Source organism: Ovis canadensis, chromosome 2 (genome assembly GCF_042477335.2).
Source record: "Ovis canadensis isolate MfBH-ARS-UI-01 breed Bighorn chromosome 2, ARS-UI_OviCan_v2, whole genome shotgun sequence".
NCBI lineage: Eukaryota > Metazoa > Chordata > Mammalia > Artiodactyla > Bovidae > Ovis > Ovis canadensis.
Genome location: NC_091246.1, coordinates 160830375 through 160856632, shown reverse-complemented (window position 1 = coordinate 160856632; position 26258 = coordinate 160830375). Strand labels below are relative to the sequence as shown.

Below are 26258 nucleotides of genomic sequence, written 5' to 3'. Positions count from 1 at the left end.
TGAATTTTGTCAAAGGCTTTCTCTGCATCTATTGAGATAATCATATGGCTTTTATTTTTCAGTTTGTTAATGTGAATTACATTGATTGATTTGCGGATATTGAAGAATCCTTGCATCCTTGGGATAAAGCACACTTGGTCGTCATGTATGATCTTTTTAATGTGTTGTTGGATTCTGGTTGCTAGAATTTTGTTAAGGATTTTTGCATCTATGTTCATCAGTGATATTGGCCTTTAGTTTTCTTTTTTTGTGGCATCTTTGTCATGTTTTGGTATTAGGGTGATGGTGGCCTCATAGAATGAGTTTGGAAGTTTACCTTCCTCTGCAGTTTTCTGGAAGAGTTTGAGTAGGAAAGGTGTTAGCTCTTCTCTAAATTTTTGGTAGAATTCAGCTGTGAAGCCGTCTGGACCTGGGCTTTTGTTTGTTGGAAGATTTTTGATTACAGTTTCAATTTCTGTGCTTGTGATAGGTTTGTTAAGATTTTCTATTTCTTCCTGGTTCAGTTTTGGAAAGTTGTACTTTTCTAAGAATTTGTCCATTTCTTCCACATTGTCAATTTTATTGACATATTATTGCTGATAGTAGTCTCTTATGATCCTTTGTATTTCTGTGTTGTCTGTTGTGATCTCTCCATTTTCATTTCTAATTTTATTGATTTGATTTTTCTCCCTTTGTTTCTTGATGAGTCTGGCTAATGGTTTGTCAATTTTATTTATCCTTTCAAAGAACCAGCTTTTGGCTTTGTTGATTTTTGCTATGGTCTCTTTTGTTTCTTTTGCATTTATTTCTGCCCTAATTTTTAAGTTTTCTTTCCTTCTGCTAGCCCTGGGGTTTTCCAACTCTTCCTTTTCTAGTTGCTTTAGGTGTAGAGTTAGGTTATTTATTTGACTTTTTTCTTGTTTCTTGAGGTATGCCTGTATTGCTATGAACTTTCCCCTTAGCACTGCTTTTACAGTGTCCCACAGGTTTTGAGTTGTTGTGTTTTCATTTTCATTCTTTTCTATGCATATTTTGGTTTCTTTTTTGATTTCTTCTGTGATTTGTTGGTTATTCAGAAGCGTGTTGTTCAGCCTCCATATGTTGGAATTTTTAATAGTTTTTCTCCTGTAATTGAGATCTAATCTTACTGCATTGTGGTCAGAAAAAATGCTTGGAATGATTTCAGTTTTTTTTAATTTACCAAGGCTACATTTATGGCACAGGATGTGATCTATCCTGGAGAAGTTTCCGTGTGCACTTGAGAAAAAGGTGAAATTCATTGTTTTGGGGTGAAATGTCCTATAGATATCAATTAAGTCTAATTGGTCTATTGTATCATTTAAAGCTTATGTTACTTTGTTAATTTTCTGTTTGGTTGATCTGTCCATAGGTGTGAGTGGGGTATTAAAGTCTCCCACTATTAATCAGTTATTGTTAATTTCCCTTTTCATACTTGTCAGCATTTGTCTTACATATTGTGGTGCTCCTTTGTTGCGTGCATATATATTTATAATTGTTATATCTTCTTCTAGGATAGATCTTTTGATCATTATGTAGTGTTCTTCTTTGTCTCTTTTCACAGGCTTTGTTTTAAAGTCCATTTTATCTGATATGAGTATTACTACTCCTGGTTTCTTTTGGTCTCTATTTTCAGGGAATATCTTTTTCCAGCCCTTCACTTTCAGTCTGTATGTGTCCCTTGTTTTGAGGTGGGTCTCTTGTAGACAACATATATAGGGGTCTTGTTTTTGTATCCATTCAGCCAGTCTTTGTCTTTTGGTTGGGGCATTCAACCCATTCATGTTTAAGGTAAATTATTGATAAGTATGATCCTGTTGCCATTTACTTTATTATTTTAGGTTCAAGTTTATACACCCTTTTTGTGTTTCCTGTCTAGAGAATATCCTTTAGCATTTGTTGGAGAGCTGGTTTGGTGGTGCTGAATTCTCTCAGCTTTTGCTTGTCTGGAGTGCTTTTGATTTCTCCTTCATATTTGAGTGAGATCCTTGCTGGATACAGTAATCTGGGTTGTAGGTTATCTTCTTTCATCACTTTAAGTATGTCTTGCCATTCCCTCCTGGCCTGAAGAGTTTCTATTGAAAGATCAGCTGTTATCCTTATGGGAATCCCCTTGTGTGTTATTTGTTATTTTTCCCTTGCTGCTTTTAATATTTGTTCTTTGTGTTTGATCTTTGTTAATTGGATTAATATGTCCCTTGAGGTGTTTCGCCTTGGATTTATCCTATTTGGGACTCTCTGGGTTTCTTGGACTTGAGTGATTATTTCCTTCCCTATTTTAGGGATGTTTTCAACTATTATCTCCTCAAGTATTTTCTCATGGTCTTTCTTTTTGTCTTCTTCTTCTGGGACTCCTATGATTGGAGTGTTGGAGCATTTCATATTGTCCTGCGGGTTTCTGAGATTGTCCTCATTTCTTTTAATTTGTTTTTCTTTTTTCCTCTCCGATTCATTTATTTCTACCATTCTATCTTCTATTTCACTAATCCTATCTTCTGCCTCCATTATTCTACTATTTGTTGCCTCCAGAGTGTTTGTGATCTCACTTACTGCATTATTCATTATTTATTGACTCTTTTTTATTTCTTCTAGGTCCTTGTTAAACCTTTCTTGCATCTTCTCAATCCTTGTCTCCAGGCTATTTATCTGTGATTCCATTTTTACTTCAAGATTTTGGATCATTTTCACTAGCATTATTTGGAATTCTTTATCAGGTAGATTCCCTATCTCTTCCTCTTTTGTTTGGTTTGGTGGGCATTTATCCTGTTCTTTTACTTGCTGGGTATTCCTCTGTCTCTTCATGTTGTTTATATTGCTACATTTGGGGTGGCCTTTCTGTATTCTGGCAGTTTGTGCAGTTCTCTTTATTGTGGAGTTTCCTCGCTCTGGGTCGGGTTGTATTGGTGGCTTGTCAAGGTTTCTTGGTTAGGGAAGCTTGTGTTGGTGTTCTGGTGGGGGGAGCTGGATTTCTTCTCTCTGGAGTGCAATGAAGTGTCCAGGAATGAGTTATGAGATGTCAGTGGTTTTGGAGTAACTTTGGGCAACCTGTATATTGAAGCTCAGGGCTGTGTTCCTGTGTTGCTGGAGAATTTGCATTTCAGTGTAGGTATGGAGACATTTGATGAACTTCTATCAATTATTATTCCCTGGAGTCAGGAGTTCTCTGATGTTTTCAGGACTTGGACTTAAGCCTCCTGCTTCTGGTTTTCAGTTTTATTTTTACAGTAGTCTCAAGACTTCTCCTTCTATACAGCACCATTGATAAAACATCTAGGTTAAAGATGAAAAGTCTGTCCACAGTGAGGGACACCCAGAGAGGTTCACAGTGTTACATGGAGAAGAGAAGAGGGAGGAGGGAGTTAGAGGTGACGTGAATGAGATGAGGTGGAATTAAAAGAGGAGAGAGCAAGCTAGCCAGTAATCACTTCCTTATGTGTGCTCCGCAGTCTGGACTACTCAGAGATGTTCACGGATTTATACAGAGAAGAGAAGAGGGAGAAGGAGGCAGAGGTGGCCAGGAGGATAAAAGGAGGGGAGAGAGACAGATTCACCCAGTAATCAGTTCCCTAAGTGTTCTCCACCATCTGGGACACACAGAGATTCACAGAGTTGGATAGAGAAGAGAAGGGGGAGGGAAGAGACAGAAGCGACCTGGTGGAGAAAAAGGAGAGTCCAAAAGGGGAGAGAGCAGTCAAGCCAGTAATCTTGCTCCCAAGTAAAAATGGGTACTGAAGGTTGGGTTTTTCAAGGTACAAAATTGATAACAAATACCAAAAAGCAAAGATTAAAAATCTAGAGTAGAGGTTGGATTTTCAAAAATACAATATTAAAGAAAAGAAGAAGAAAAGAACAAAGTCACAAAAATTATTTATATATATATATGAAGTTTGCTCTAAAAATAGGGTCTTTTTTTTGAAAAGTAATAGGTTATAAAAATGAAAATTAAAGGAGTAATAGAGGACTTAAATTTTTTTTTTAAAAGTTAATAAAAAAAGAATGATCATAAAAATAGTAAAGATATATCTAGGACTTTCTCTGGTGGTGTTGTGGGCAGTGTGGGGTCAGTTCATTTTCAGATAGTTCCTTGGTCCGGCTTATATTTCTCAAGGTCTATAGGCCCCTTCCTATGTGGTCGGTAGTAACTACAGGGTTTTAATCTATTGCACCTGTCACTTCCAAGGTGGTTCCCTCTGTTTTAGCTTCTTCTGTTTGCTGGTCTCTTCAGTGTCTGATTTCTGCCCTGACACGGAGGGGAGGTGGTGGACACTTTTTTTAGGCTCACTTTTTCAGTTGCACTGTGGGGAGGGAGGGATGCTGCAAACAACACTGGTGTGTGCTCGCAGTGTCTCAGCCCCACTGAGCCTGCCCCTGCTCAAGGCACACACAGCTCAGGCTCTAGGTTGCTCCGCTGGGAACCGTCCGAGGCCGGCCTTGGGCTGCATGCAACTCCCAGGTCTAAGCCGCTCAGGTTCAGGCACTCGGGTAGTCCTCAGAGGTGCAGACTCAGTTGGTCCTGTATTTTGCGCCCTTCTCCAAGCAGCTCAGGTGACGAGGTGTTTGGCAAGCACGGTCGCTGCGACTTATCACCTCTCCTGTCCCTACTGCTCAGTTTTCTGGGTGTACAACCGGCGCACCTTCTCAGGCAGATGACTGTCCAGAACTCCAAGAAGTCTTAGTTAGCAAAGAATTGCTTGCAGTTTGGTAGATAATGTCTCTCTGGGGCTGCGATTGCCCCCTTCTGGCTCTGGCTGCCTATCACTGGAGAGAGATGGTCTGCAGCCGGCTAATTCTGTTCAGTCCTTTGTTCTGTGCACGGTCTTGGCTGTGTGTTACATTAGAGCTTTTCACATGGTAGCTATCCCACCGTCTGTTTTGCTAGCCCAAGTTACTTCGCTCTGATTACCCTCGGGGCATTCGGCCTGATCCTTACTCTAAGCAATGCAGCCCGTGCCTCCCTGCCCAGCCCCCACCTGCTAGTGGTGGACGCAGGCTTCTGCGCTGCTTCTCCACTGGGGGAGTTACCCTTGGGCTCCTAATCTGTGGGTTTTAATTATTCGTTTATTCTTCCTCCCTGTTATGTTGCCCTTTGTGCTTCCAAGGCTCACTACAGACTTGGCAGCAAGAGTGTTTCCTAAACTTCTCTCTTTTTAAGACTCCCTTCCCGGGATGGAGCTCTATCCCTACCTCTTTTGTCTCTTTTTTTGTCTTTTATATTTTTTCTTACCTCCTTTTAGAGACAATGGACTGCTTTTCTGGGTGCCTGATGTCCTCTGCCAGCATTCAGAAGTTGTTTTGTGGAATTTACTCAGGGTTTCAATGTTCTTTTGATGAATTTGTGGGGGAGAAAGAGGTCTCCCCATCCTATTCCTCTGCCATCTTCTATAACAGCCTTTAATTTTAAAATTATCGTATATCTTTGGCACAGACAGTAAATGCTTATGAGTTTTGATTTAGTCTTTGTGTATTTTGAATGGTGAGTTCCTAGAATATGTAGATACTTTAAAATATTTGCAGTGTATGATAGATTTCTGAAATTTTGATGCGAAAGGAAGTGAAAGTCGCGCAATCATGTTCGGCTCTTTGCAACCCCAAGGACTATACAGCCCATGGAATTCTCCAGGCAATGATACCAGAGTGGCTTGCCATACCCTCCTCCAGGGGATCTTCCCAACCCAGCGATTGGACCCAGGTCTACCACATTGCAGAGAGATTCTTTACCAGCTGAGCCACAAGGGAAGCCTAAGAATACTGGAGAGTGTAGCCTATCCCTTCTCCAGTGGATCTTCCTGACCCAGGAATCAAACTGGGGTCTCCTGCATTGTAGGCAGATTCTTTACCAATTGATCTATAAGGGAAATGTTGATAACATATTTGCATTATTAAACCATATTGCATTATTAAATATATGAAATAATATATTCAATTTAATTATATTGACTATTAAATAAGTCACTCTTTATTGAAGTATATTGTTAGTATTTTGGTTGTTTATTATTATTATTAACTAACAGAAAATGCCTGGAGATGATGAAAAACTCACAACTTAGAAAATTAATGCTAAGCAATAAGATTTACAATATCTGTAAATAAATGCAAAGATCAGCAGGTTTATACAGATGGCCAATAAAATGTTGTAATGCCTGAAACATAAACATAAGCAGTGGAGGCACAAGGCAGTTAGTGATTAGCTGTGTGATCCGTGAGGTTAGCTTTTAGTTTGGGTAGAATATTGGACTTTTTTTTTTTTCTACCAGAAATTGTCTCCATAAAAAATAATGAGCAAAATATTACATTTCACATCATGGTGCCTCTTGCAGCAAATTTACATTAGTTTATTTTGATGGTCTGAAATTATTGATGGAGCTTCTGAAAAAAGATCTGATTTAAAAATCAAGTAACCAAGGGAATGGCAACCCACTCCAGTATTCTTGCCGCCACACCCCCCACCAAAAAAAAAGAGCAGCTTAAAAATCAAGTAACCATAATTTGAGTTCATTACTTGACAACTAAATTAAAGAACTGATATAATTTCATTTTTCTGAATTTACTGATAAAAATGTGAGATTCCTCTCAGGGTAACAATACCTGATCATTCTCACATGCAAAACTTACAAGCCTTCAATTTATCCCCATGATGTTTTTAGTGTCATAGAAATTGGCACTATTTCCTACTTCAAGGAATACATTTTTATTAACACTTTAAATGAAGCAAGAAATTTTACTTTCATGATTTGACTCTATGTGCCCCACCATTCTAATCTTCCTTTCTCGGTTTTTGTCCTCCCCCTACTCAAGCCCACTTGCCATTCCACATCAGAATGCACACATATATACACTATGTTAACACACCTTATTCCAATAAATGTGACTGTGGTTTTCAGTTAAGGTAGCAGAGCATGTTTGTCATTTGAACTTAATCCATATATTTGCCCTAGGAAACCCTATCCAGTAATTTTATATTTTTCTTGATATTATACTATTAAGGATAATCAGTAAGAAGGTCAACTGCATGCCTAGTATCAAGATGTGAGTACCAAAATGAAGTAGAACTTGCTTAACAACCAGCCAATGATGACAACAGATGACATTTTTTGACATCAAAATGTCTTGAGACCAGAAGAAATGCCTGTTACTGTTAACCACTGCATCTACAGTAATTTCCAAAATGTGTTGTACATACCCTGTGTTACTTCACTGGAGTGAGAAAAGAAAATATTAGAATTTTTTTTTTATTTTTTGCATTACTGCTAATGTTTTATATTTGGTTTACTATAATATCAACAAAAAATATAATTTATTACAAATAAGTACTCATGCATTTTTTAAATTGATTGGAGAACATGAGTGAAAAAATGAAGACTGTTAAGAAAGTATATTATTGAGTTAAAGTGAAATTCAGTCCTGAGAAAATGATAGGTTGAACCATAAACTTTGTCACGTAAGTGGGGAATTCACTACATCTCCCACATATCTTTTTAATCTTTAATCAGCAGGAATCAGGTGGCACTTTCAAGCAAGCCACCAAGGAGAGTATAATACAAGAGTTGTTTTCAAAAGAGTGAACAGAGTTTGGAGAACACAATGAAAGATGGTTGTATATGGTGGCTCTTATGAGGGATTAAGTTGCTACCACTTTGGACTTTAAGTGGAGGGGAGGAAGCCATTATATGAACTGATTAAAAAAAAAAATCTTTAGTTTGAGTACAGAGTCATTTGCACCTGTGACACAAGGAAGAAGCAGTAAATGACTTAATTTTATTTTTGTCTTACTGTTCATCTTCTTATTGCTTACTTTCATTGGCCAAATTCAATCTGAAGTCAGAGAAGTCCACAGACCTAGTCCATTCGAGTCAGCCTCCTGGGGCAGAGTTGGAGAAAGGTTAAGAGTGGAATGTGGATCTGGAAGAACAAATGGAAAAGTTACTGCATTCCATTTCTTCTTTTTTTTTCCCCAGCATATGAGCTTTTTTAGATGAAAAATATATGTCCCAAGTATAAGGGATATGTAAATACCATCAACTACCATATTCTTATGAATTGATGTTTTATCATTTTCCCAAACAAAATCTAAGATGTTAGTAAACCTCAGTGCTCCTTGTAAAAGGTAATCTTAAAAAAAAAAAAAAAGTAGGGAAATGAATTAACATAAAATACAGCTGTTATAGTCTTATGATATTTAGCTGCTCATGATGTCTTAGATGATAATTATATATCCTTTTACCTACAGTTATTCTATGTGTATCCTAAGCTGTGTCAATAACTAGCCTGTACAGTATTCTATACCTGATGGTATGATCCTGTGTGATAAGCCTTGTTGATCTGCCTTTATTGTGTGCTCACTTGCTCAGTTGTGTCCTGACTCTTTGCAGCCCCACGGACTGTAGCCCTCCAGACTCCTCTGTTCATGAAATTTTCCAGGCAATAATAGTGGAGGGCATTGATATTTCCTATTCTAGGGTATCTTCCCGACCCAGGAGCCAAACCCATGTCTCTTGTGTCTCCTGCATTAGCAGGCAGCCTCTACCTTTATTGTGTTGCTCCATTATTCTGTTACCCAGCCTATCACAGAAATGAGACACTCCAGAGTAACCTCTAGGTTCAGAAATTGTTCTCTTACCCACCCCCCTTATGTGGCAGCAATCTCATTTTCAATTGGTGAATAATATCAATCACTTCAATCATGATGTGTTCCCTTTCTCTGCAGAGAAGGTTCAACAGCTTAAGGAGCTCATAATGGCCAGAGGGCAGACTCAATTTCAAGTTTTACAGAGCCTTGATTATGTTCTCTAGTGGAAGCATTTTTTCTGCATGGAAACTGGTATCCTTCTCCCCATAAAAGCTGGATTGTAGTGATAAAAATATTGCTCCAGCAACTTTGCTCAAAGAGGCCATTTTTACATCCTTTGGTGTCTGGACCTGTGCATTCTTTTTTAGGAGATATGACATCATGCATTGAATAGTGCTTTAAGGCACATGACATCCTATGAGATGCCATACTCAATTCACAAGATTTTGTCTCACCAAAGTTGCTGTCATAGTCTTTAGCAGATTATTCCATTCTATCAAGTCCATTGAGAGCTTGAGAGCAGTCAGGTTTTTTGTTTGTTTGTTTGTTTTTGTTTTTTGGTGGACGCACAGTCATGTTTCATTTTCCCCCCATAAATTATTTTCCCCAATCTATGGTAAGATTGTGTCAAAACACAAGGAAAATAAAGATTTTGAAAGTCTACAAATGGTGGCACTAACAATATCATGACTGGAGAAGGCAGATCCCAGATATCTGCTTCTCCCCTTGAGAAGACATTTTTTTTCCCACAGTGATGAAGGGGTCTGATAGAATTGACCTCATATAAGCGGGGTCTTCCCAAGTGGTGCTAGTGGTAAAGAACCCTCCTGCCAATGGAAGAGACCTAAGAGATGGATTTGATCACTTGGTTGGGAAGATCCCCTGGAGGAGGACATGACAACCCACTCCAGTATTCTTGCCTGGACAGTCCCTTGGACAGAAGAGGCTGGTGGGCTACAGTCCATAGGGTTGCACAGAGTCTGACACGACAGCGTATATGCTAACAAGTTGGTCAACAATGGTGCCATATAAATATCTTCTATTATTGGCAAGTTGGGTGGTCATACCACATCAACTGTGTTGAGAAGTTCATGTTATCAAACCAGTGTGTAGTCTTCATATGTGTCATTGTGACCTGTTAGTACCTCTCCCATTGAGCAAGCACTGGAATAACTGGGCAGGGGGTGGGGGTGGGGGTGGGGGATTGACAGCTATAGGAAGGATAATTTTGTCCATGTGATTATTGAGAGGCTCCTCTGTCATGGAGGATTCTCTGGAGGATGCCATGGGACCTGAATCTTCATCTCATTTGCACATTTCAAGGGAACCACTCATATATTTCTGCATCAGACCTCTTTGCCATTGATTTTCCAATCTTGGTGTTTTTAATCCGCTACAAATTGTCCAACCTGTTAGCCACAATTCATCAATGAATGTAGATTCCTAATTCAAACCATCTCTCTGTCACACAGTATTCAGCCAAATTTCCTCTCTGACTTTCTGCCTGATAGGGGTTTTCCTTTAAGTGAAGGTTGCTCAGTCATGTCTGACTTTTTGTGACCCCATGGGCTATAGAGTCCATGGAATCCTCCAGTCCAGAATACTGGAGTGGGCATCCTTTACATTCTTCCCTACCCAGGGATCAAACCCTGGTCTCCCACAGAACTGCCCCTGATTAGATGTGAGGTAACAGCTTTTAGCAAGTACCAGTAGATTCTTAGTTAATCTAGGATTGTACCAATTTTTCCTTTATTAACTGGTCATAGAGCACTCCTGGAGAAGGAGATGGCACCCCACTCCAGTACCCTTGCCTGGAAAATCCCATGGACGGACGAGCATGGTAGGCTGCAGTCCATGGGGTCGCTACAAGTCGGACATGACTGAGTGACTTCACTTTCACTTTTCACTTTCATGAATTGGAAAAGGAAATGGCAGCCCATTCCAGTGTTCTTGCCTGGAGAATCCCAGGGATGGGGGAGCCTGGCGGGCTGCCGTCTATGGGGTCGCACAGAGTCGGACACGACCGAAGTGACTAAGCAGCACCAGGGCACTCCCCATGAAGTAAATTATTTTTGAGAATGAGAGAACCAACTATCAGCAATCCCACAGAAAGGAAGCCAGGGAAATAAATACCCCCAACTTATCCATCTCCTAATCCCTAATATCCCTTCATCTCCTATTCCCTAATGTCTATTCATTTCCTATTCCATAATATCCTTCAGTGTCTTCCCTACCAGAAATCAAAGGATGGGGGAACTTGGATGATGTGAGAGGTCAGCCACCCTTGGCACATCAGGCTGGAGTTGGTGCAGAGGAAGGCCTGAATGTATATATGCGCTCAGTTGCGTCTGACTCTTTGAGCCCCATGGACTTTAGCCCTCCCGGCTTCTCTGTCATGGAACTTCCCTTGTAAGAATTTCAAGGCATTGACTTTCCCAGGAAAATTCTAGGCAACAGTGCTGGGGTGGGTTGCCATTTCCTAGTCCAGGAGATGTTCCCAAGCAAAAGATCAAACCTGTGTCTCTTGCATCTCCTGAATTGGCAAGTGGGTTCTTTACCACCAGCACCACCTGGGAAGCACAGAGGGAGGCCTCCTGGGCCAAATAAAGACACTCAACAAAATTGCAATCAAAAAACCCCCAATATCCAGCAGCTGATTTAATTTTATGACTTAAAATACTTTAGGGTATTTGAGATAATCCATTTTTCTGCTCACAGTATTTTATAATTTTTAATTGCAGACCTCTACGAAAGATTTATTTTTTTGCTTCTAACATATGGAATCATAAGAACCTACCAAGTAATATTTGCCTCACATTTTCTGTGACTAATAGTAGCTAATAAATTTTAGCATTATTGGACATCTTATACAGCTTCATAATAATTAAAATGTTACATTCAGAAATTATTTTAAAGATATGTCTTTACTACCTCAATTAGATGCACAGTCAATGAATGCAGTGCTCTTTCATTTTTTGGCCAAAGTGTGTATATTTTTGTGCACTTGATGAATCACATGTGTGATGGTATATCACTTGCTAAGAGTTTATTATTGTGTATCTTAGGAATAATTTGTAATGTTGGGTAACCCAGGGGGCTTCTTTAAAATGGTCATTGGTCCACTGCAGTTTCACCTTACAAAGGGTGGTTTAAAGCCAAAATTGGTGCTTTTGTTTCCAAAGATTTTTATTTATTTATTTTTTTGGCCATGTAGAGAGAGGTGGGAGGATGGGGAAATTTCCTATTTAAAGCTAAAAGTTAGGCTATTACTAGAGCCATTGCAAGCTGAAGACAATTTAAATATTACAAATGAGGAAGCTCATTTTTATTGCAGGAGGAAATAGTTTCATGTTTCAGCATTATTTTATCACTTTAGTGAACATTTTAAAAGTTGGATCCATTGCTTCCAGGAAACATTTATGACTAACATATGCCTAACAACCTCTTAGCTGTATATAAGAATAGACATGTTGAGTGTTTTTTAAGGATGGCTGTGAAAAGAAAGAGGAAAATATTGATATTAATATAAAAATTTGCTTCTTCCTAAAAAGGAACCAATAATTTTGCTATTTGTCCCCATATGTATGTGTGTATGCTCTATTGTGTCTGACTGTTTGCAACCCCATGTAACTGGCAACTGTAGCCTGCCAGTATCCTCTGTCCATGGAATTTTCCAGGCAAAAATACTGGAGTGGGTTGCTATTTCCTTCTCCAGGGGTCTTCCTGGCCCAGGAATCCAACCCAGTGTTTCCTGAAATGGCAGGTAGATTCTTTACCACTTAGACACTTGGGAAGCCTTTTAAATTTATTTTTTGTCCCTGCTTAGCTGCTCAGTGTTTCCCTTATTCCTTAACTGTAAATTGCAGTGAAGCTCCTATGAGGAACTTTCCTGCTAAAACAATCATCATTCTTTGATACTCTTCTACCTGCTTGTCATCTTATGTATATTAAGTAGCTTTCCTCCCTTCAGAAACTCCACTCAACACTGATCCCTTCTTTTTCATGCCCCTAATCCTTGGAAGAAAAGTTACGACCAACCTAGATAGCATATTGAAAAGCAGAGACATTACTTTGCCAACAAAGGTGTGTCTAGTCAAGGCTATGGTTTTTCCAGTAGTCATGTATGGATGTGAGAGCTGGACTATGAAGAAAGCTGAGTGCTGAGGAATTGATGCTTTTGAACTGTGGTGTTGGAGAAGACTCTTGAGAGTCCCTTGGACTGCAAGGAGATCCAACCAGTCCATTCTGAAGGAGATCAGCCCTGGGATTTCTTTGGAGGGCATGATGCTGAAGCTGAAACTCCAGTACTTTAGCCACCTCATGCGAAGAGTTGACTCATTGGAAAAGACCCTGAGGCTGGGAGGGATTGTGGGCAGGAGGATAAGGGGATGACCGAGGATGAGATGGCTGGGTGGCATCACTGACTCGATGGATGTGAGTCTGAGTGAACTCCGGGAGTTGGTGATGGACAGGGAGGCCTGGTGTGCTGCGATTTAGAGTGTCACAGAGTCGGACACAACTGAGCAACTGGAATATCTACTAACAACTTCAGTATCTTTCACTGTAAAAGCCATGTTATATCAATCATCATTGAAACCAGCGTTTTGGTTAATGCATGGCTGAAATCACCTTATTAGGTACAGTTGAACTGATTTAAAAAATAAGGATGATACCAAAGAAAAAATGTAAAAGGTCTTCTAATAAACTACTGTTAGTCCCCCTTGACATATGTTTATATGTCACATAGCTTTTTTATATAGAAATTGGCTTATTTTGTAGCATTATTTCATGACCCCTTTCTTCATTTAAGTATAATATGAATATCTTTTACATTATTAAGTTTTCTTTAGAATAATTTTAACCGCTTTTTGTTTTCTGAATGTGAATATAACAGTGTATTTTGTATTTAAAATATATACAGTATTTAGCATAGTCTATATGTAATACACACAGTATTTAACACAGTCTATCTATATGGAGAGAGAGAATTTATGGATTTTCTCCAGCATGTAAAAACACAAGATATTACTTTAATCATCTATGCCAGTAAAACTTTGTGCTTATCTTTATTTATTTAGAATGTATTATTATAAAAGAATTCAGAGTCATAATTTATAAGCTATGTTTCATTGTCTTTTACAGGATATTACACGAATGAATGATATGGGTATCTACTATAGTACATATATGCACTGGCATATAAATTCCATTTATACAACACTAAAGTTATTTAAATATTTTATTTGTTGTTCAGTCATGTCTGATTCTTTTCAACCTCATGGGCTGCAGCACCCCAGAATTTCCTGTCCTTCACTATCTCCTGGAGCTTGCTCAAATCATGTTCACTGAGTTTGCAATGCTATCTGATCATCTTATCCACTGTCACTGCCTTCTCCTCCTGTCTTCAATCTTTCCCAGCATCAGGCTGTTATCCACTGAGTCAGTTCTTCACATCAAGTATTGAGACTTCAGCATCAATCCTTCCAGTGAATATTCAGGACTGACTTCCTTTAGGATTGACTGGTTTGATCTCCTTGCTGTCCAAGGGACTCACAAGAGTCTTTTCCAGTACCACAATTCAAAAGCATCAATTCTTTGGTGCTCAGCCTTCTTTAATGGTGCAGTTTTCACATCTGTACATGACTACTATAAAAACCATAGCTTTGATTATACAGATCTTTGTCAGGGAAGTGGTAATCTCTGCTTTTTAATACACACTGTCTAGGTTTGTCACAGATTTTCTTCAAAGGATCAAGCGTCTTTTAACTTTGTGGCTACAATCACTGTCCTCATGATTTTGGAGCCGAAGAAAATAAAATCTGTCAGTGCTTCCACTTTTTTCACATCTATTTGCCATGAAGCGATGGGACTGGATGCCATGATCTTAGTTGTTTGCACGTCAACATTCAACATTCAAATATTTATAGAAGAATAATTATGGATAAGAAAGACAGATGCATGATTATAAGACTAATAGCTGCATATATTTAAGCAGTCATGCTTTGTATTGAGTTACTATCTAGAACCATTTGTAATAGTTAAACAAACTACTCTTTTTATTAAAAGTTACAGTTGGGATTTGAAATAGATTAGTTGCATACTCCGCTTTATTTAAATGGTTTCCTTAACAGTCTGCTTAGGATCTAATTAAACACTCTTCAGGCCATATTCTTTGCACATTTTAACTGTGTGCCACTATCAGAAATTTCTGAGCTTGTGTTAATGTATCTAAATTTATTTGTAATGCATAAATGTAATATTCTCAACCTAAATATTAAATGGTTGTGAGGACTAATTTTTAATACAAAAGTAGATATGAAGTAGAGATTTTACATTTTTCAGTACCACATGGATAATTTTATACACCAGAGTCCTCTGTCCGTGGTATTCCCCAGGGAAGAATAATGGAGTGAGTTGCCATTTCCTTCTCCAGGAGATCTTAACCCACGGATGGAATTCATGTCTCCTGCATTAGCAGGCAGATTCTTTTACCACTGAGCCACCAGGGAAGCCTGATCTCTCACTTAGCTGGTGGAAAATGCTACCTTATTAATATCTAACAAGAGGGACTATCCTGTTGGGAAACAGTAGCTAATATCTGCTGGACTTGACCCCATTTAAGCTTGCTATTTGCAACATTTTTACTCCATAAAAATCTAGTTACTGTAATTTAATTGGCAAAAACCAGAACACCACATATGGCCATGGTAAAAATTTTCAAAAAAAATATAATATTGGCAGATGAATCAGATTTTTAGAAATGCATGGGTTTTTCCAAAGGTGTAATAAATGAATTATTATCTATTTCCACATTAAATAAAATGTAGATGTACATATATTAAGCTCTGTATTATAATATTGATACTATTGTATCAATATTTGAAGTCTATTATGGCTTTCCTGGTAGCTCAGACTGTAAAGAATCCTCCTGCAGTGCAGATGAATTGGGTTTGATCCCTGGGTCAGGAAGATCCCCTGAAGGAGGAAATTGAAAACCACTCCAGCATTTGTGCCTAGAGAACCCCATGGACATAGGAACCTGGATGGCTACAATCCATGTGATCACAAAAAGTCGGACATGACTGAGCAACTAACACACAATGGAAATGGGCCAAAGCAAAGATATACTGAGTTCCTTTATTTTAACAAGAATTATTCTTGATAAACTCAGTATCTGTGACTTGACAAAAGAGCATGGGCCAGATAACACTGAATGGAAGGCGAAATGGTTTGGATAGTGAGACAGTGTCCCAAGTGCTAGTGTGATTTCCTTATCTTCTGACTCTGCTACAAACACATTTATGATTGACAAGATAAAAAGTATTGTCTTAGGGAAATGATTTATTAGCAATGAAGTATGAATATTCAAAGATGAGAGAAATTAAAAGTCAAGGTATTACATTTATTTCAGTTGACTATTTCAAACTGATAAAAAGTAGAGAAGAGCTGGAGTGTATACAGAAATTAACAACTGAGTAGATCTGCGGATGGAAATATAATTTGAAAAATTTGTTGGAAAGTATGCTATTCAGGATGACATTTAGATTTTGGTCCAATGTCATGCTTTTACCAGTATGCAACATATATTACTATGTTCTTTAACATAATAAGTTTAAAAATGACCTAAATTTTTTTACTCAAGTTTCCCCCCCCAAATACAAGAATCTCTTTTTATTCTTTTCAAATAGACAGTGCTTGTTGTTAATTGGACATTTCTGCAACTGAAAAAGTGTTCATAATGCAATGTACATAAGCAAATATTGCAGTTAATATGTTCCTTTTGGTAGACTGATCAGTTGGTTGATTCATATTTTGGGGTTTATCATTTTTATCAATGCAAATTCTATGATAAAATAAATCAAATTTAATCTATACAGTATGCATTATGTTAAAGAAAATGAAAAATATATTTTATATATACATATATAATGATTCTGCTTTTATATTTCAACCAGTTTTGTAATGTAATTTTGGGTCAAGTTATCATTTTAAGTGATTTAATCTTATAATTAGAAAGAGTATAACTTCTAGCATAGTACTTAAAAAATTTAATTGGAGGATAATTGCTTTGCAATATTGTGTTGGCTTCTGCTATTCAACAAGATAATCAGCCATAAGTACATATATGTCCCTTCCTTCCTGAATATCCCCCCTCCACCCCATCCCTCTTGCACTGTTGGTGGAAATGTAAATTAGTAAGCTAATGGAGCTACCATGGAGAACAGTATAGAGGTTACTTAAAAAACTAGGACAAAAACTACCGTATCACCCACCAATCTCACTACTGGGCATATACTCTGTGAAAATAATAATTGAAAAAGACACATGTACCCCAGTGTTCATAGCAGCACTATTTATAATAGCTAGGACATGACAACATAGTGTATTAATCTGTTTATACAGTCCAAACCAGGTTTGGAATTGGGCTATTTCCAATCATATATAAGTGAAGTCAAGATATAATGTAGATTTAGTTGCCTTCTCTATTATATTTGCCTACCAAGACTTGAAAAGTAACACCAATACTTCAGTAACAGTTCTTTTTGTTTTTCACTTTGTGGAGAGGCATGGTATTTGGTGAGTGTGTGGGTGAATTTTTTTTTTTTCTTTAAACTATGTAGAGGAGAAAAACAGGTGAGAAAAAAATTGAGATTGTTATTTAAAGGTACTGGAGATACCTCATACTAAATTGCACAGTCTTTTCTATTTTTTGTTTATATTATTTGAAGAAGAAAAAAAAATGTTTCTTCTACAAAGATGTATTCTGCCAGGTAAGAGCAGAAAAAGAAAAAGGCTTCTTCCACAGTATAATCACTTAGCATTTTTTTCATGAGCAAGTGAAAAACACCAGTAGGTCTGCTCATGCATAAAAAAGAAAAAAGTTTGTAAAATGTCAAATATACATTCATTAGAGGCTATTATGGAAAAATATATTTAACTTTGGGGAGGAGACATTTAACCTGATACGCGTTAAGTTGTCATCTACTTTTCACTAAGAAGCTGAGAATAATTAAGGAGAATGTTAATATGTGCTTGCAAACTAGTTCTAGGAATAAGGATCCTGTTTGTGATGATTTTATATTTATTGATAGCACTGCAAGATTATACACTTACTCTATCACTGACAGTACTCAGCAAGGACATGGTCACAGCTTTGAATATATTATAAAAAACAAGTACTTCTATGTGCTGTAACTTGATTTTCATGCTCCACAATGATATAGTTGAGCTCCATGATTTTCTACATAGACTAGAAGTCAATCCTATCTGTTTCATAGTCTTGGTAGCATTGCATTGATGCTACTATTTTCTGCAATGTAATATATTTTTGTTGGAATTTATAGAGGACATTTTAAAGACCTATGAATGGTGAATGAATTACTTTATTAACTTCTAAAAATTGTAATTTTTTAAATCTCAAATTCCTTAAAATCTTTAATGTAACAAAAATCAAACATCCTTTTTCCCAGAAAAAAAAAAAATTGATCCTATATTTTCTGACATTAAGGTTATAGACCAGAATATGTAAAATATCTATTTATCTTTCTCTACCAAACTAGATTGAGAGTCTATCTTCTTATAGATACATATAGATACAGATACAGACACATACATAAAATATTTGTTATCAATGGGTGGTATCATATAGCCTGATTAAATCCTTTGCTTCAGAATTAGATTCCTAAGGTAACTATAGAAATTCCTTTTAACAATTTCTATGGAATCAAAACTTAAAAAATAAATCAGGAAAATGAAAAGTACTTGGAGACCTATCTAAGTCCATAGTCTAATCAGCAACACAGGTTCACCCAAAGCCAACTCCAACAACTCCATCTGATTTTAGGGACAATAAACTTACTAACTCCCGAAGAAACATATTACAGTTACAATTTTAATTTGCAAATTGAATGTGATATACTTTTTCATAAAATTCCTGTCTTCATATCTACTTTTGCTTGTTAAAGTGAATGGGAAAAAAAAATAAAGTGAATGGGAGTCTTCATTAGCTATAAGGTAATTTGTTTAATAGTTAGAGATATCTTTTTCATTTAAAAATTTCCCAGTCTTTACCATTTTTGTACATATAAGAGGATTTACAGGCTAATCACCTTCCTGATACCCATACCTGAAGTTCCCCAGAGTGCCTAATCTCTTTTATAGTTTGGCTCATGGCATTACAAAGTCAGAATAACCTTTCACAGAAAGTAATTGACTTGAAAACGTATTTTTTTTTTTTAAATTTTTAGTTTTTTATTTTTTAAATTTTAAAATCTTTAATTCTTACATGCATTCCCAAACATGAACCCCCCTCCCACCACCCTCCCCAGAACATCTTTCTGGGTCATCCCCATGCACCAGCCCCAAGCATGCTGCATCCTGCGTCAGACATAGACTGGCGATTCAATTCACATGATAGTATACATGTTAGAATGTCATTCTCCCAAATCATCCCACCCTCTCCCTCTCCCTCTGAGTCCAAAAGTCCATTATACACATCTGTGTCTCTTTCCCTGTCTTGCATACAGGGTCATCATTGCCATCTTCCTAAATTCCATATATATGTGTTAGTATACTGTATTGGTGTTTTTCTTTCTGGCTTACTTCACTCTGTATAATCGGCTCCAGTTTCATCCATCTCATCAGAACTGATTCAAATGAATTCTTTTTAACGGCTGAGTAATACTCCATTGTGTATATGTACCACAGCTTTCTTATCCATTCATCTGCTGATGGACATCTAGGTTGTTTCCATGTCCTGGCTATTATAAACAGTGCTGCGATGAACATTGGGGTACATGTGTCTCTTTCAATTCTGGTTTCCTCGGTGTGTATGCCCAGCGGTGGGATTGCTGGGTCATAAGGTAGTTCTATTTGCAATTTTTTAAGGAATCTCCACACTGTTCTCCATAGTGGCTGTACTAGTTTGCATTCCCACCAACAGTGTAGGAGGGTTCCCTTTTCTCCACACCCTCTCCAGCATTTATTGCTTATAGGCTTTTGGATCGCAGCCATTCTGACTGGTGTGAAGTGGTACCTCATTGTGGTTTTGATTTGCATTTCTCTAATAATGAGTGATGTTGAGCATCTTTTCATGTGTTTGTTAGCCATCCGTATGTCTTCTTTGGAGAAATGTCTATTTAGTTCTTTGGCCCATTTTTTGATTGGGTCGTTTATTTTTCTGGAGTTGAGCTGCAGAAGTTGCTTGTATATTTTTGAGATTAGTTGTTTGTCAGTTGCTTCATTTGCTATTATTTTCTCCCATTCAGATGGCTGTCTTTTCACCTTGCTTATATTTTCCTTTGTTGTGCAGAAGCTTTTAATTTTAATTAGATCCCATTTGTTTATTTTTGCTTTTATTTCCAGAATTCTGGGAGGTGGATCATAGAGGATCCTGCTGTGATTTATGTCTGAGAGTGTTTTGCCTATGTTCTCCTCTAAGAGTTTTATAGTTTCTGATCTTACATTTAGATCTTTAATCCATTTTGAGTTTATTTTTGTGTGCGGTGTTAGAAAGTGATCTAGTTTCATTCTTTTACAAGTGGTTGACCAGTTTTCCCAGCACCACTTGTTAAAGAGATTGTCTTTACTCCATTGTATATTCTTGCCTCCTTTGTCAAAGATAAGGTGTCCATATGTGTGTGGATTTATCTCTGGGCTTTCTATTTTGTTCCATTGATCTATATGTCTGTCTTTGTGCCAGTACCATACTGTCTTGAAAACGTATTGTATATTAGCAGTAATATCAGTATTACCTATAATATTAGTCTTGATGTTTTATAACTATGGTCAAATCAGAAAAAATTCTCCTTGTTGTGTTCTGCCCTAGTTTTGACTGTATTTCATTATTTTATAACATTTTATAAAATGCTATAATTTATGGATTATTTTCACATACTTTGTATTCTTTAAATTTTTTTATTAAGTATAGTTGATTTACAATATTGTGTTAATTTTAGGTGTCCAGCATAGGGATTCAGGTGTTTTTTTTTTTTTTTGAAGATTATAGTCCATTTTAGGTTATTATAACATATTGGTTATAATGCCCTATACTCTACAGTAGTCATTGTTGCTTACCTGCTTTATGCATCAGTTCAGTTCAGTTCAGTCGCTTAGTCGTGTCCGACCCTTTGCGACCCCATGAATCGCAGCACGCCAGACATCCCTGTCCATCACCAGCTCCCGGAGTTTACTCAAACTCACGTCCATCTAGTCCGTGATGCCATCCATCCATCTCGTCCTCTGTCGTCCCCTTCTCCTCCTGCCCCCAATCCCTGCCATCATCAGGGTCTTTTCCAATGAGTCACTGCAGAGCAGTTTGTTAATCCTGTAATCCTGACTTGGCCCTCTCCTCTGCTGTTCCTTTTTCATAACCCTAAATTTGTTTTCTGTGTTATGAGTATGTTTCTGTTTTGCATGTACACACACATGTATTATTTTTTAGATCCCAGATGTGATTAATATCATAAGGTATTCATCTTTTTCTGTCTTATTTCACTAAGCGTAGTATTTTCTAGGTCTCTGTATTTTGGCAAATGGCAATATTTCATTCTTTTTATGGTTTAGCTACATCTATTATATATACATATATATGCGTATATATGTATGCACATCTTCTTAATCCAGTCATGTATCAATGAGTACTTGGGTTGCTTCTGTCCTTTGGCTCATATAAATAGCACTGCTAGAACATAGGGGTACATGAATCATTTCAAATTGGCATTTTAGTTTTTTCAGGATAAATACCCAGGAGTGGAACTGTTGGATTACATGTATTTCAATTTAAAATATATTTTAAAGTAATCTGGGACCAAATCTTTGCCTTTTAAAATATATGGAAATGAAACTCAGACAAAATATAATAATATTTTATAGAAAATGTAAATTTAAATTATTATATAAAGTTAAAATTTCAAAATATTTTAATTTTATATAAAATTTAATTATATTAATATAAAATAATATAAAAATGTTATATATTATGTATATATAATATATTTTCTATAATATAGCAAAAGGATGGAAGAGTCAGAACCACAGCTACATTTCTTCACAGTACCTGGTTTAATATCATTGTGAAAAGTAAATCAAGGGTAGATTAGGTTAGGTTAACTAGAACCTGTCTTCTTATTATATGTTAACATACACAGACATATGTATGCACGTGCCTATACATACACACACTGAGTCACGTATTTTATAGCTAGAAGGGACATTAGTGTGGTGATAACTTGGAGGTAATGGAAGAACATTAGCCTTTATATAGAATCCTTAGTGCTTTTAATAAAAACAGTCAAGCCCAGAATATTTCTGTGAAATTCCAGTTATGAAACATGTAGCCTCCAAATCCAACTTGACATTTAAAATTATATGTCACTGCTATGAAAGTTCTTTCTACTTATTTGAAAATGATTTGACAAAGGAATAAAAGTCTGATGGGGATAAAACCTTACCTGCTTTCATAAAGATATAATGGCAGTAGATATTTGAAATATCAAAATTTTCAAGTGGATGTGAAAATAAACTAATCTTGGTACATTTTCAAAATTTCTCTTTCATTATTTTGCACAACATAGTGTGCCCAGAGTTCAATTTCATCCTCCCTAGTAAATGTATTAAAAAAAACATGAAAGAGAAGTATGAAGTTTTGGTATTTGTGTTGTTTATTTATTAAGTCTTAATGATTAGCTAGATCATATAATATGTGATAGATTTGAAGGACAACATGCAGCATTGAGTTAATGAATTAAAATATGTTGTTTCTTTAGTGTATGGCTTGTAAGTAGCAATAGAGACTTGACAATGGTATTATTAAGCCAGTTAATAAATAATACACTTTAGAATCTGATCCAACACGAGTTTGTATATTCAGTTCATTATCTGTATGTTTGTATGTATATGTGTACTCTGTGTGTGTCTTACAGCTGTTATTTCAAGAAACCAAGAAGGGCCAGGAGAAATGGGAAAGGCTGTGCTGATTCCTAAAGATGACCAGGAGAAAATGAAAGAATTGTTTAAAATCAATCAGTTTAACCTTATGGCCAGTGACTTGATTGCCCTTAACAGAAGTCTGCCGGATGTAAGATTAGAAGGGTGAGTTTACATTTGTTGTATAATCTAATATACTAGCAATTGCCAAAGTTTAGAATATTTTGAAACTTCAGTTAACTCAGATTATTTGAAATCTAGAGCTATATGGTTCTGAATACCTATGCCACCGTAGAAATTAACTGTGTGTGCATATGATGAGAGATATGAATTATGTCCTTCTCCGGGAGAGCAAAATATCTTACTTGCAATGGCATTGCAGAATATACAACCAAACAGGACTTTTTTGCCTTCATTAAATATCTTTTTGTTTTGTTTTGCTTTATCTTGCCAAAAACAGGGCAAATGTGATCTGTGATAAATTGTTTTCTTGTCTATGTAGAAAGCTCTTATATTTGCTTTGAAAAAATATATGCTTTGCTATTTCAGCATAAAAATAACCTATTGCCTGTGTGATTATTGACACTTTAAAATGATTTATTGAGGATTCTTTAGCACTTTATGATGTTATTTATAATTAGAATGCTCAGTTATCAGCCATGGAGGATATATACTCATTTAGAAATAATACTGTATGAAAAATTATGTTGAAGATTCCAACACTTACGTGATTAACTGTAAGCCATACTTTAGGTAGTTGAACATATTTTAAATGGATGTAATAAAAATCATATTTAGTGACAGTATTGTCATCCTTATATATAGTCCTAACAAAGTAAGCTATTGGCACTTAGAAAAGGTATGTCCTCAGGTTTTAGAAAATCTCCAAGTTTATAAATATCCTCCAGAACATATTTCTGTTTATAAAGAAATTGTTTTTTAGGCATGTAATGACTTTGTCTATATACAATAAAGTCATAATTAATGCATATTTTGCTACATATAATGAGTTATGTTACATTAGGGCTATGGTAACATTAATATATTTACTAAGTATGATTTTTTTCCCTTTCTGAATTATTTCAAGTAAGATCAAAATAAAGTAACCCAAATCTTATTGATACATTAGCCTAGGTTGTCAGAAGATTCATTTAATAGCTAAGTATTAGTAACTGGTTTTGTATACCCTTGTATGCTTTTGAAATGTCTCTCTCAGCAAACCACAAATAACTACTTATTATGGATATTTTGGATTCCTAGCAAATTGCTAAAATGTCAGATTTAACATTTGTGCATTCCAGAGGTCTTGATAATTTTACAGGTAGTTCTGTCCATATTTGTAATGTGTTTGTATATGTGTAGGTATATTTCAATTTTTAAAGATATACAATGAGCATATTCTTTTAAATAATTTTGAGTATTTTATATGCTGAGTTCATGTTTTAATGTTGTATTTATTACCTTGTTTTGATAAAAGTGGTAAATGTGATACTTAAAACCATGTATTCAGGAAAGCCATGTACACACTATTTCAAAAATTTTTAAATCAATTTAAAGATTTAATATAATATATAAATATAAATTACATATCCAATCTGGAATGATTATGGTAAGAACTATTTTAATACAGAACTATCACTTATAAAATCATTACTGAGCATCCATTTAAAATATTTGTGGCTAGTTGTTTTTACTTCTTTTAAGAATTTCTTTGCATAAGTACTGGAAGAATTAAATCTTAAACTTATTTATAGTCTGTGGAACAATTCTTCATTTAAAACAACTGTTTGATTCAAATTGCTCAGTATAAAAACTGTAAAAAATGCCATACCTACTGTGGATATTTTTGCTTGAATTTTCAAATTTTGCAAATAATAGTAGTGAAGTAAATCATTTTATGTTTTATTTTTTTGACATCACAGTGTATGCAATTAGTAAAGTAAAAATAAATACCATCCACAATTCCTAGACAAATCATAAAGTGTATATAAAGTTCACTGTGGACATTTGCAAGTCATTTTGAATAACTCAATTTTGTGACTGCCTGGGAACAACTACTTTTGAGAAACACACTAAGAGTTAGCTATCCAAACATCTTTAAAAATGTAAAAAGCTGTTAATACTAATTTGATGTAGAAAACTATTTTCCAGTTTTGGTATTACAGTTCAGTTTTTGAATAGTTATATCTCAAGACATATGACACATTAAGCTAGTTTCAGTGATTGATCAAGATATTAAAAAATGGAATTTATAATTTATAAAGATCTGTATTTTAGTGAAAAATTGAGTTGATATTTATTTAGAAAGGGTTTGAACTGCCAAACTGGATTCATTAAAGTATCTGAGACTATTTTACTAGAATATATCCTTAAACTAGCTTGACTGAATTCAGAAAATTGTCCAAAAAGTTTAATGTTGTGTTTGACCTTAATATCAGTCTATAAATATTTGAAGATATATTCAGTGTTGGCCTGAAACAAATAGACTACCAGATATTTCTCCAGCAAAGATGGGTTTACTTAGGATCAACAGAGAATTGCAATTCAGTGTCAGTGACCCTGGCGAGCCACATGCAAGTCCCCACATAGTGAGAGAAGGAGAACACTTTTATAGAATGAAAGAGGAAATCAGGAGTCAATCCTAACTTCAATCCCGGTCTTCCACTTCATCTTCCCACCTACGTTCACACATCCATTCTCTATGTCTGCATCTCTATTCAATTCAGTTGCTCAGTTGTGTCTGACTTTTTTGTGACCCAATGGACTGCAGCGCATCAGCTTCCCTGTCCATCATCAACTCCCGGAGCTTGTTCAAACTCATGTCCATCAAGTCAGTGATGCCATCCAACCATTTCATCCTCTGTTGTCCCCTTCTCCTCCTGCCTTCAATCTTTCCCTGCATCAGGGTCTTTTCCAGTGAGTCAGAAAGCCTGATTCTTTGCATCAGGTGGCCAAACTATTGGAGCTTCAGCTTCAGCCTCAGTCCTTCCAATGATTATTCAAGACTGATTTCCTTTAGGACTGACTCATTTGATCTCCTTGCAGTCCAAGGGACTCTCAAGAGTCTTCTCCAACACCACAGTTCAAAAACGTCAAAATGTGACAAAACGTGGTCCATTGGAGAAGGGAATGGCAAACCACTTTAGTATTCTTGCCTTGTGAACCTCATGAACAGTATGAAAAGGCAACCCTATTGGTGCCCTGCAAATTAAGTTCATCTGTACAGTCCAGCACTCTTGCCTGGAAAATCCCATGGACGGAGGAGCCTGGTGGGCCTCAGTCCATGGGGTCACTAAGAGTCGGACACGACTGAATGACTTCACTTTCACTTTTCCTTTTCATGCATTGGAGAAGGAAATGGGAACCCACTCCAGTATTCTTGCCTGGAGAATCCCAGGGATGGGGGAGCCTGGTGGGCTGCCGTCTGTGGGGTCGCACAGAGTCTGACACGACTGAAGCGACTTAGCAGCAGGACAGTTTTTCTAGATGGTACACACATGCATTAATATATGATGTTTGTTTTCCTGACTTCACACAGTGTGACAGATTCTCGGTTCATGCACATCTCTACAAATGATGTATAATGTTCTTTTTATGGCTGAGTTATAGCCCAAGGTGTATATGTACCACATCTTATTTATTCATTCCTCCTTTGATGGACATTTAGGTTGCTTCTATGTACTGGCTATTGTAAATGGTGCTGCAATGAACACTGAGGTTCATGTTTCTTTTTAAATTATGGTTTTCTCAGGGTGTATGCCCAGTAGCT

General features: G+C 36.5%; 1 protein-coding gene across 8 annotated transcripts in view; it reads left to right on the top strand.

Moving 5' to 3' along the window:
• The window catches only part of GALNT13 (polypeptide N-acetylgalactosaminyltransferase 13), a 655388-nt gene that overhangs the window by 262477 nt on the left and 366653 nt on the right, over positions 1 to 26258 (top strand). For all 8 annotated transcript variants that reach the window (XM_069574410.1, XM_069574411.1, XM_069574414.1 and 5 more), the window contains exon 4: positions 22486 to 22654. In XM_069574410.1, the coding sequence (XP_069430511.1) occupies positions 22486 to 22654 (169 nt within the window). The remainder of the gene's footprint in view (positions 1 to 22485; positions 22655 to 26258) is intronic.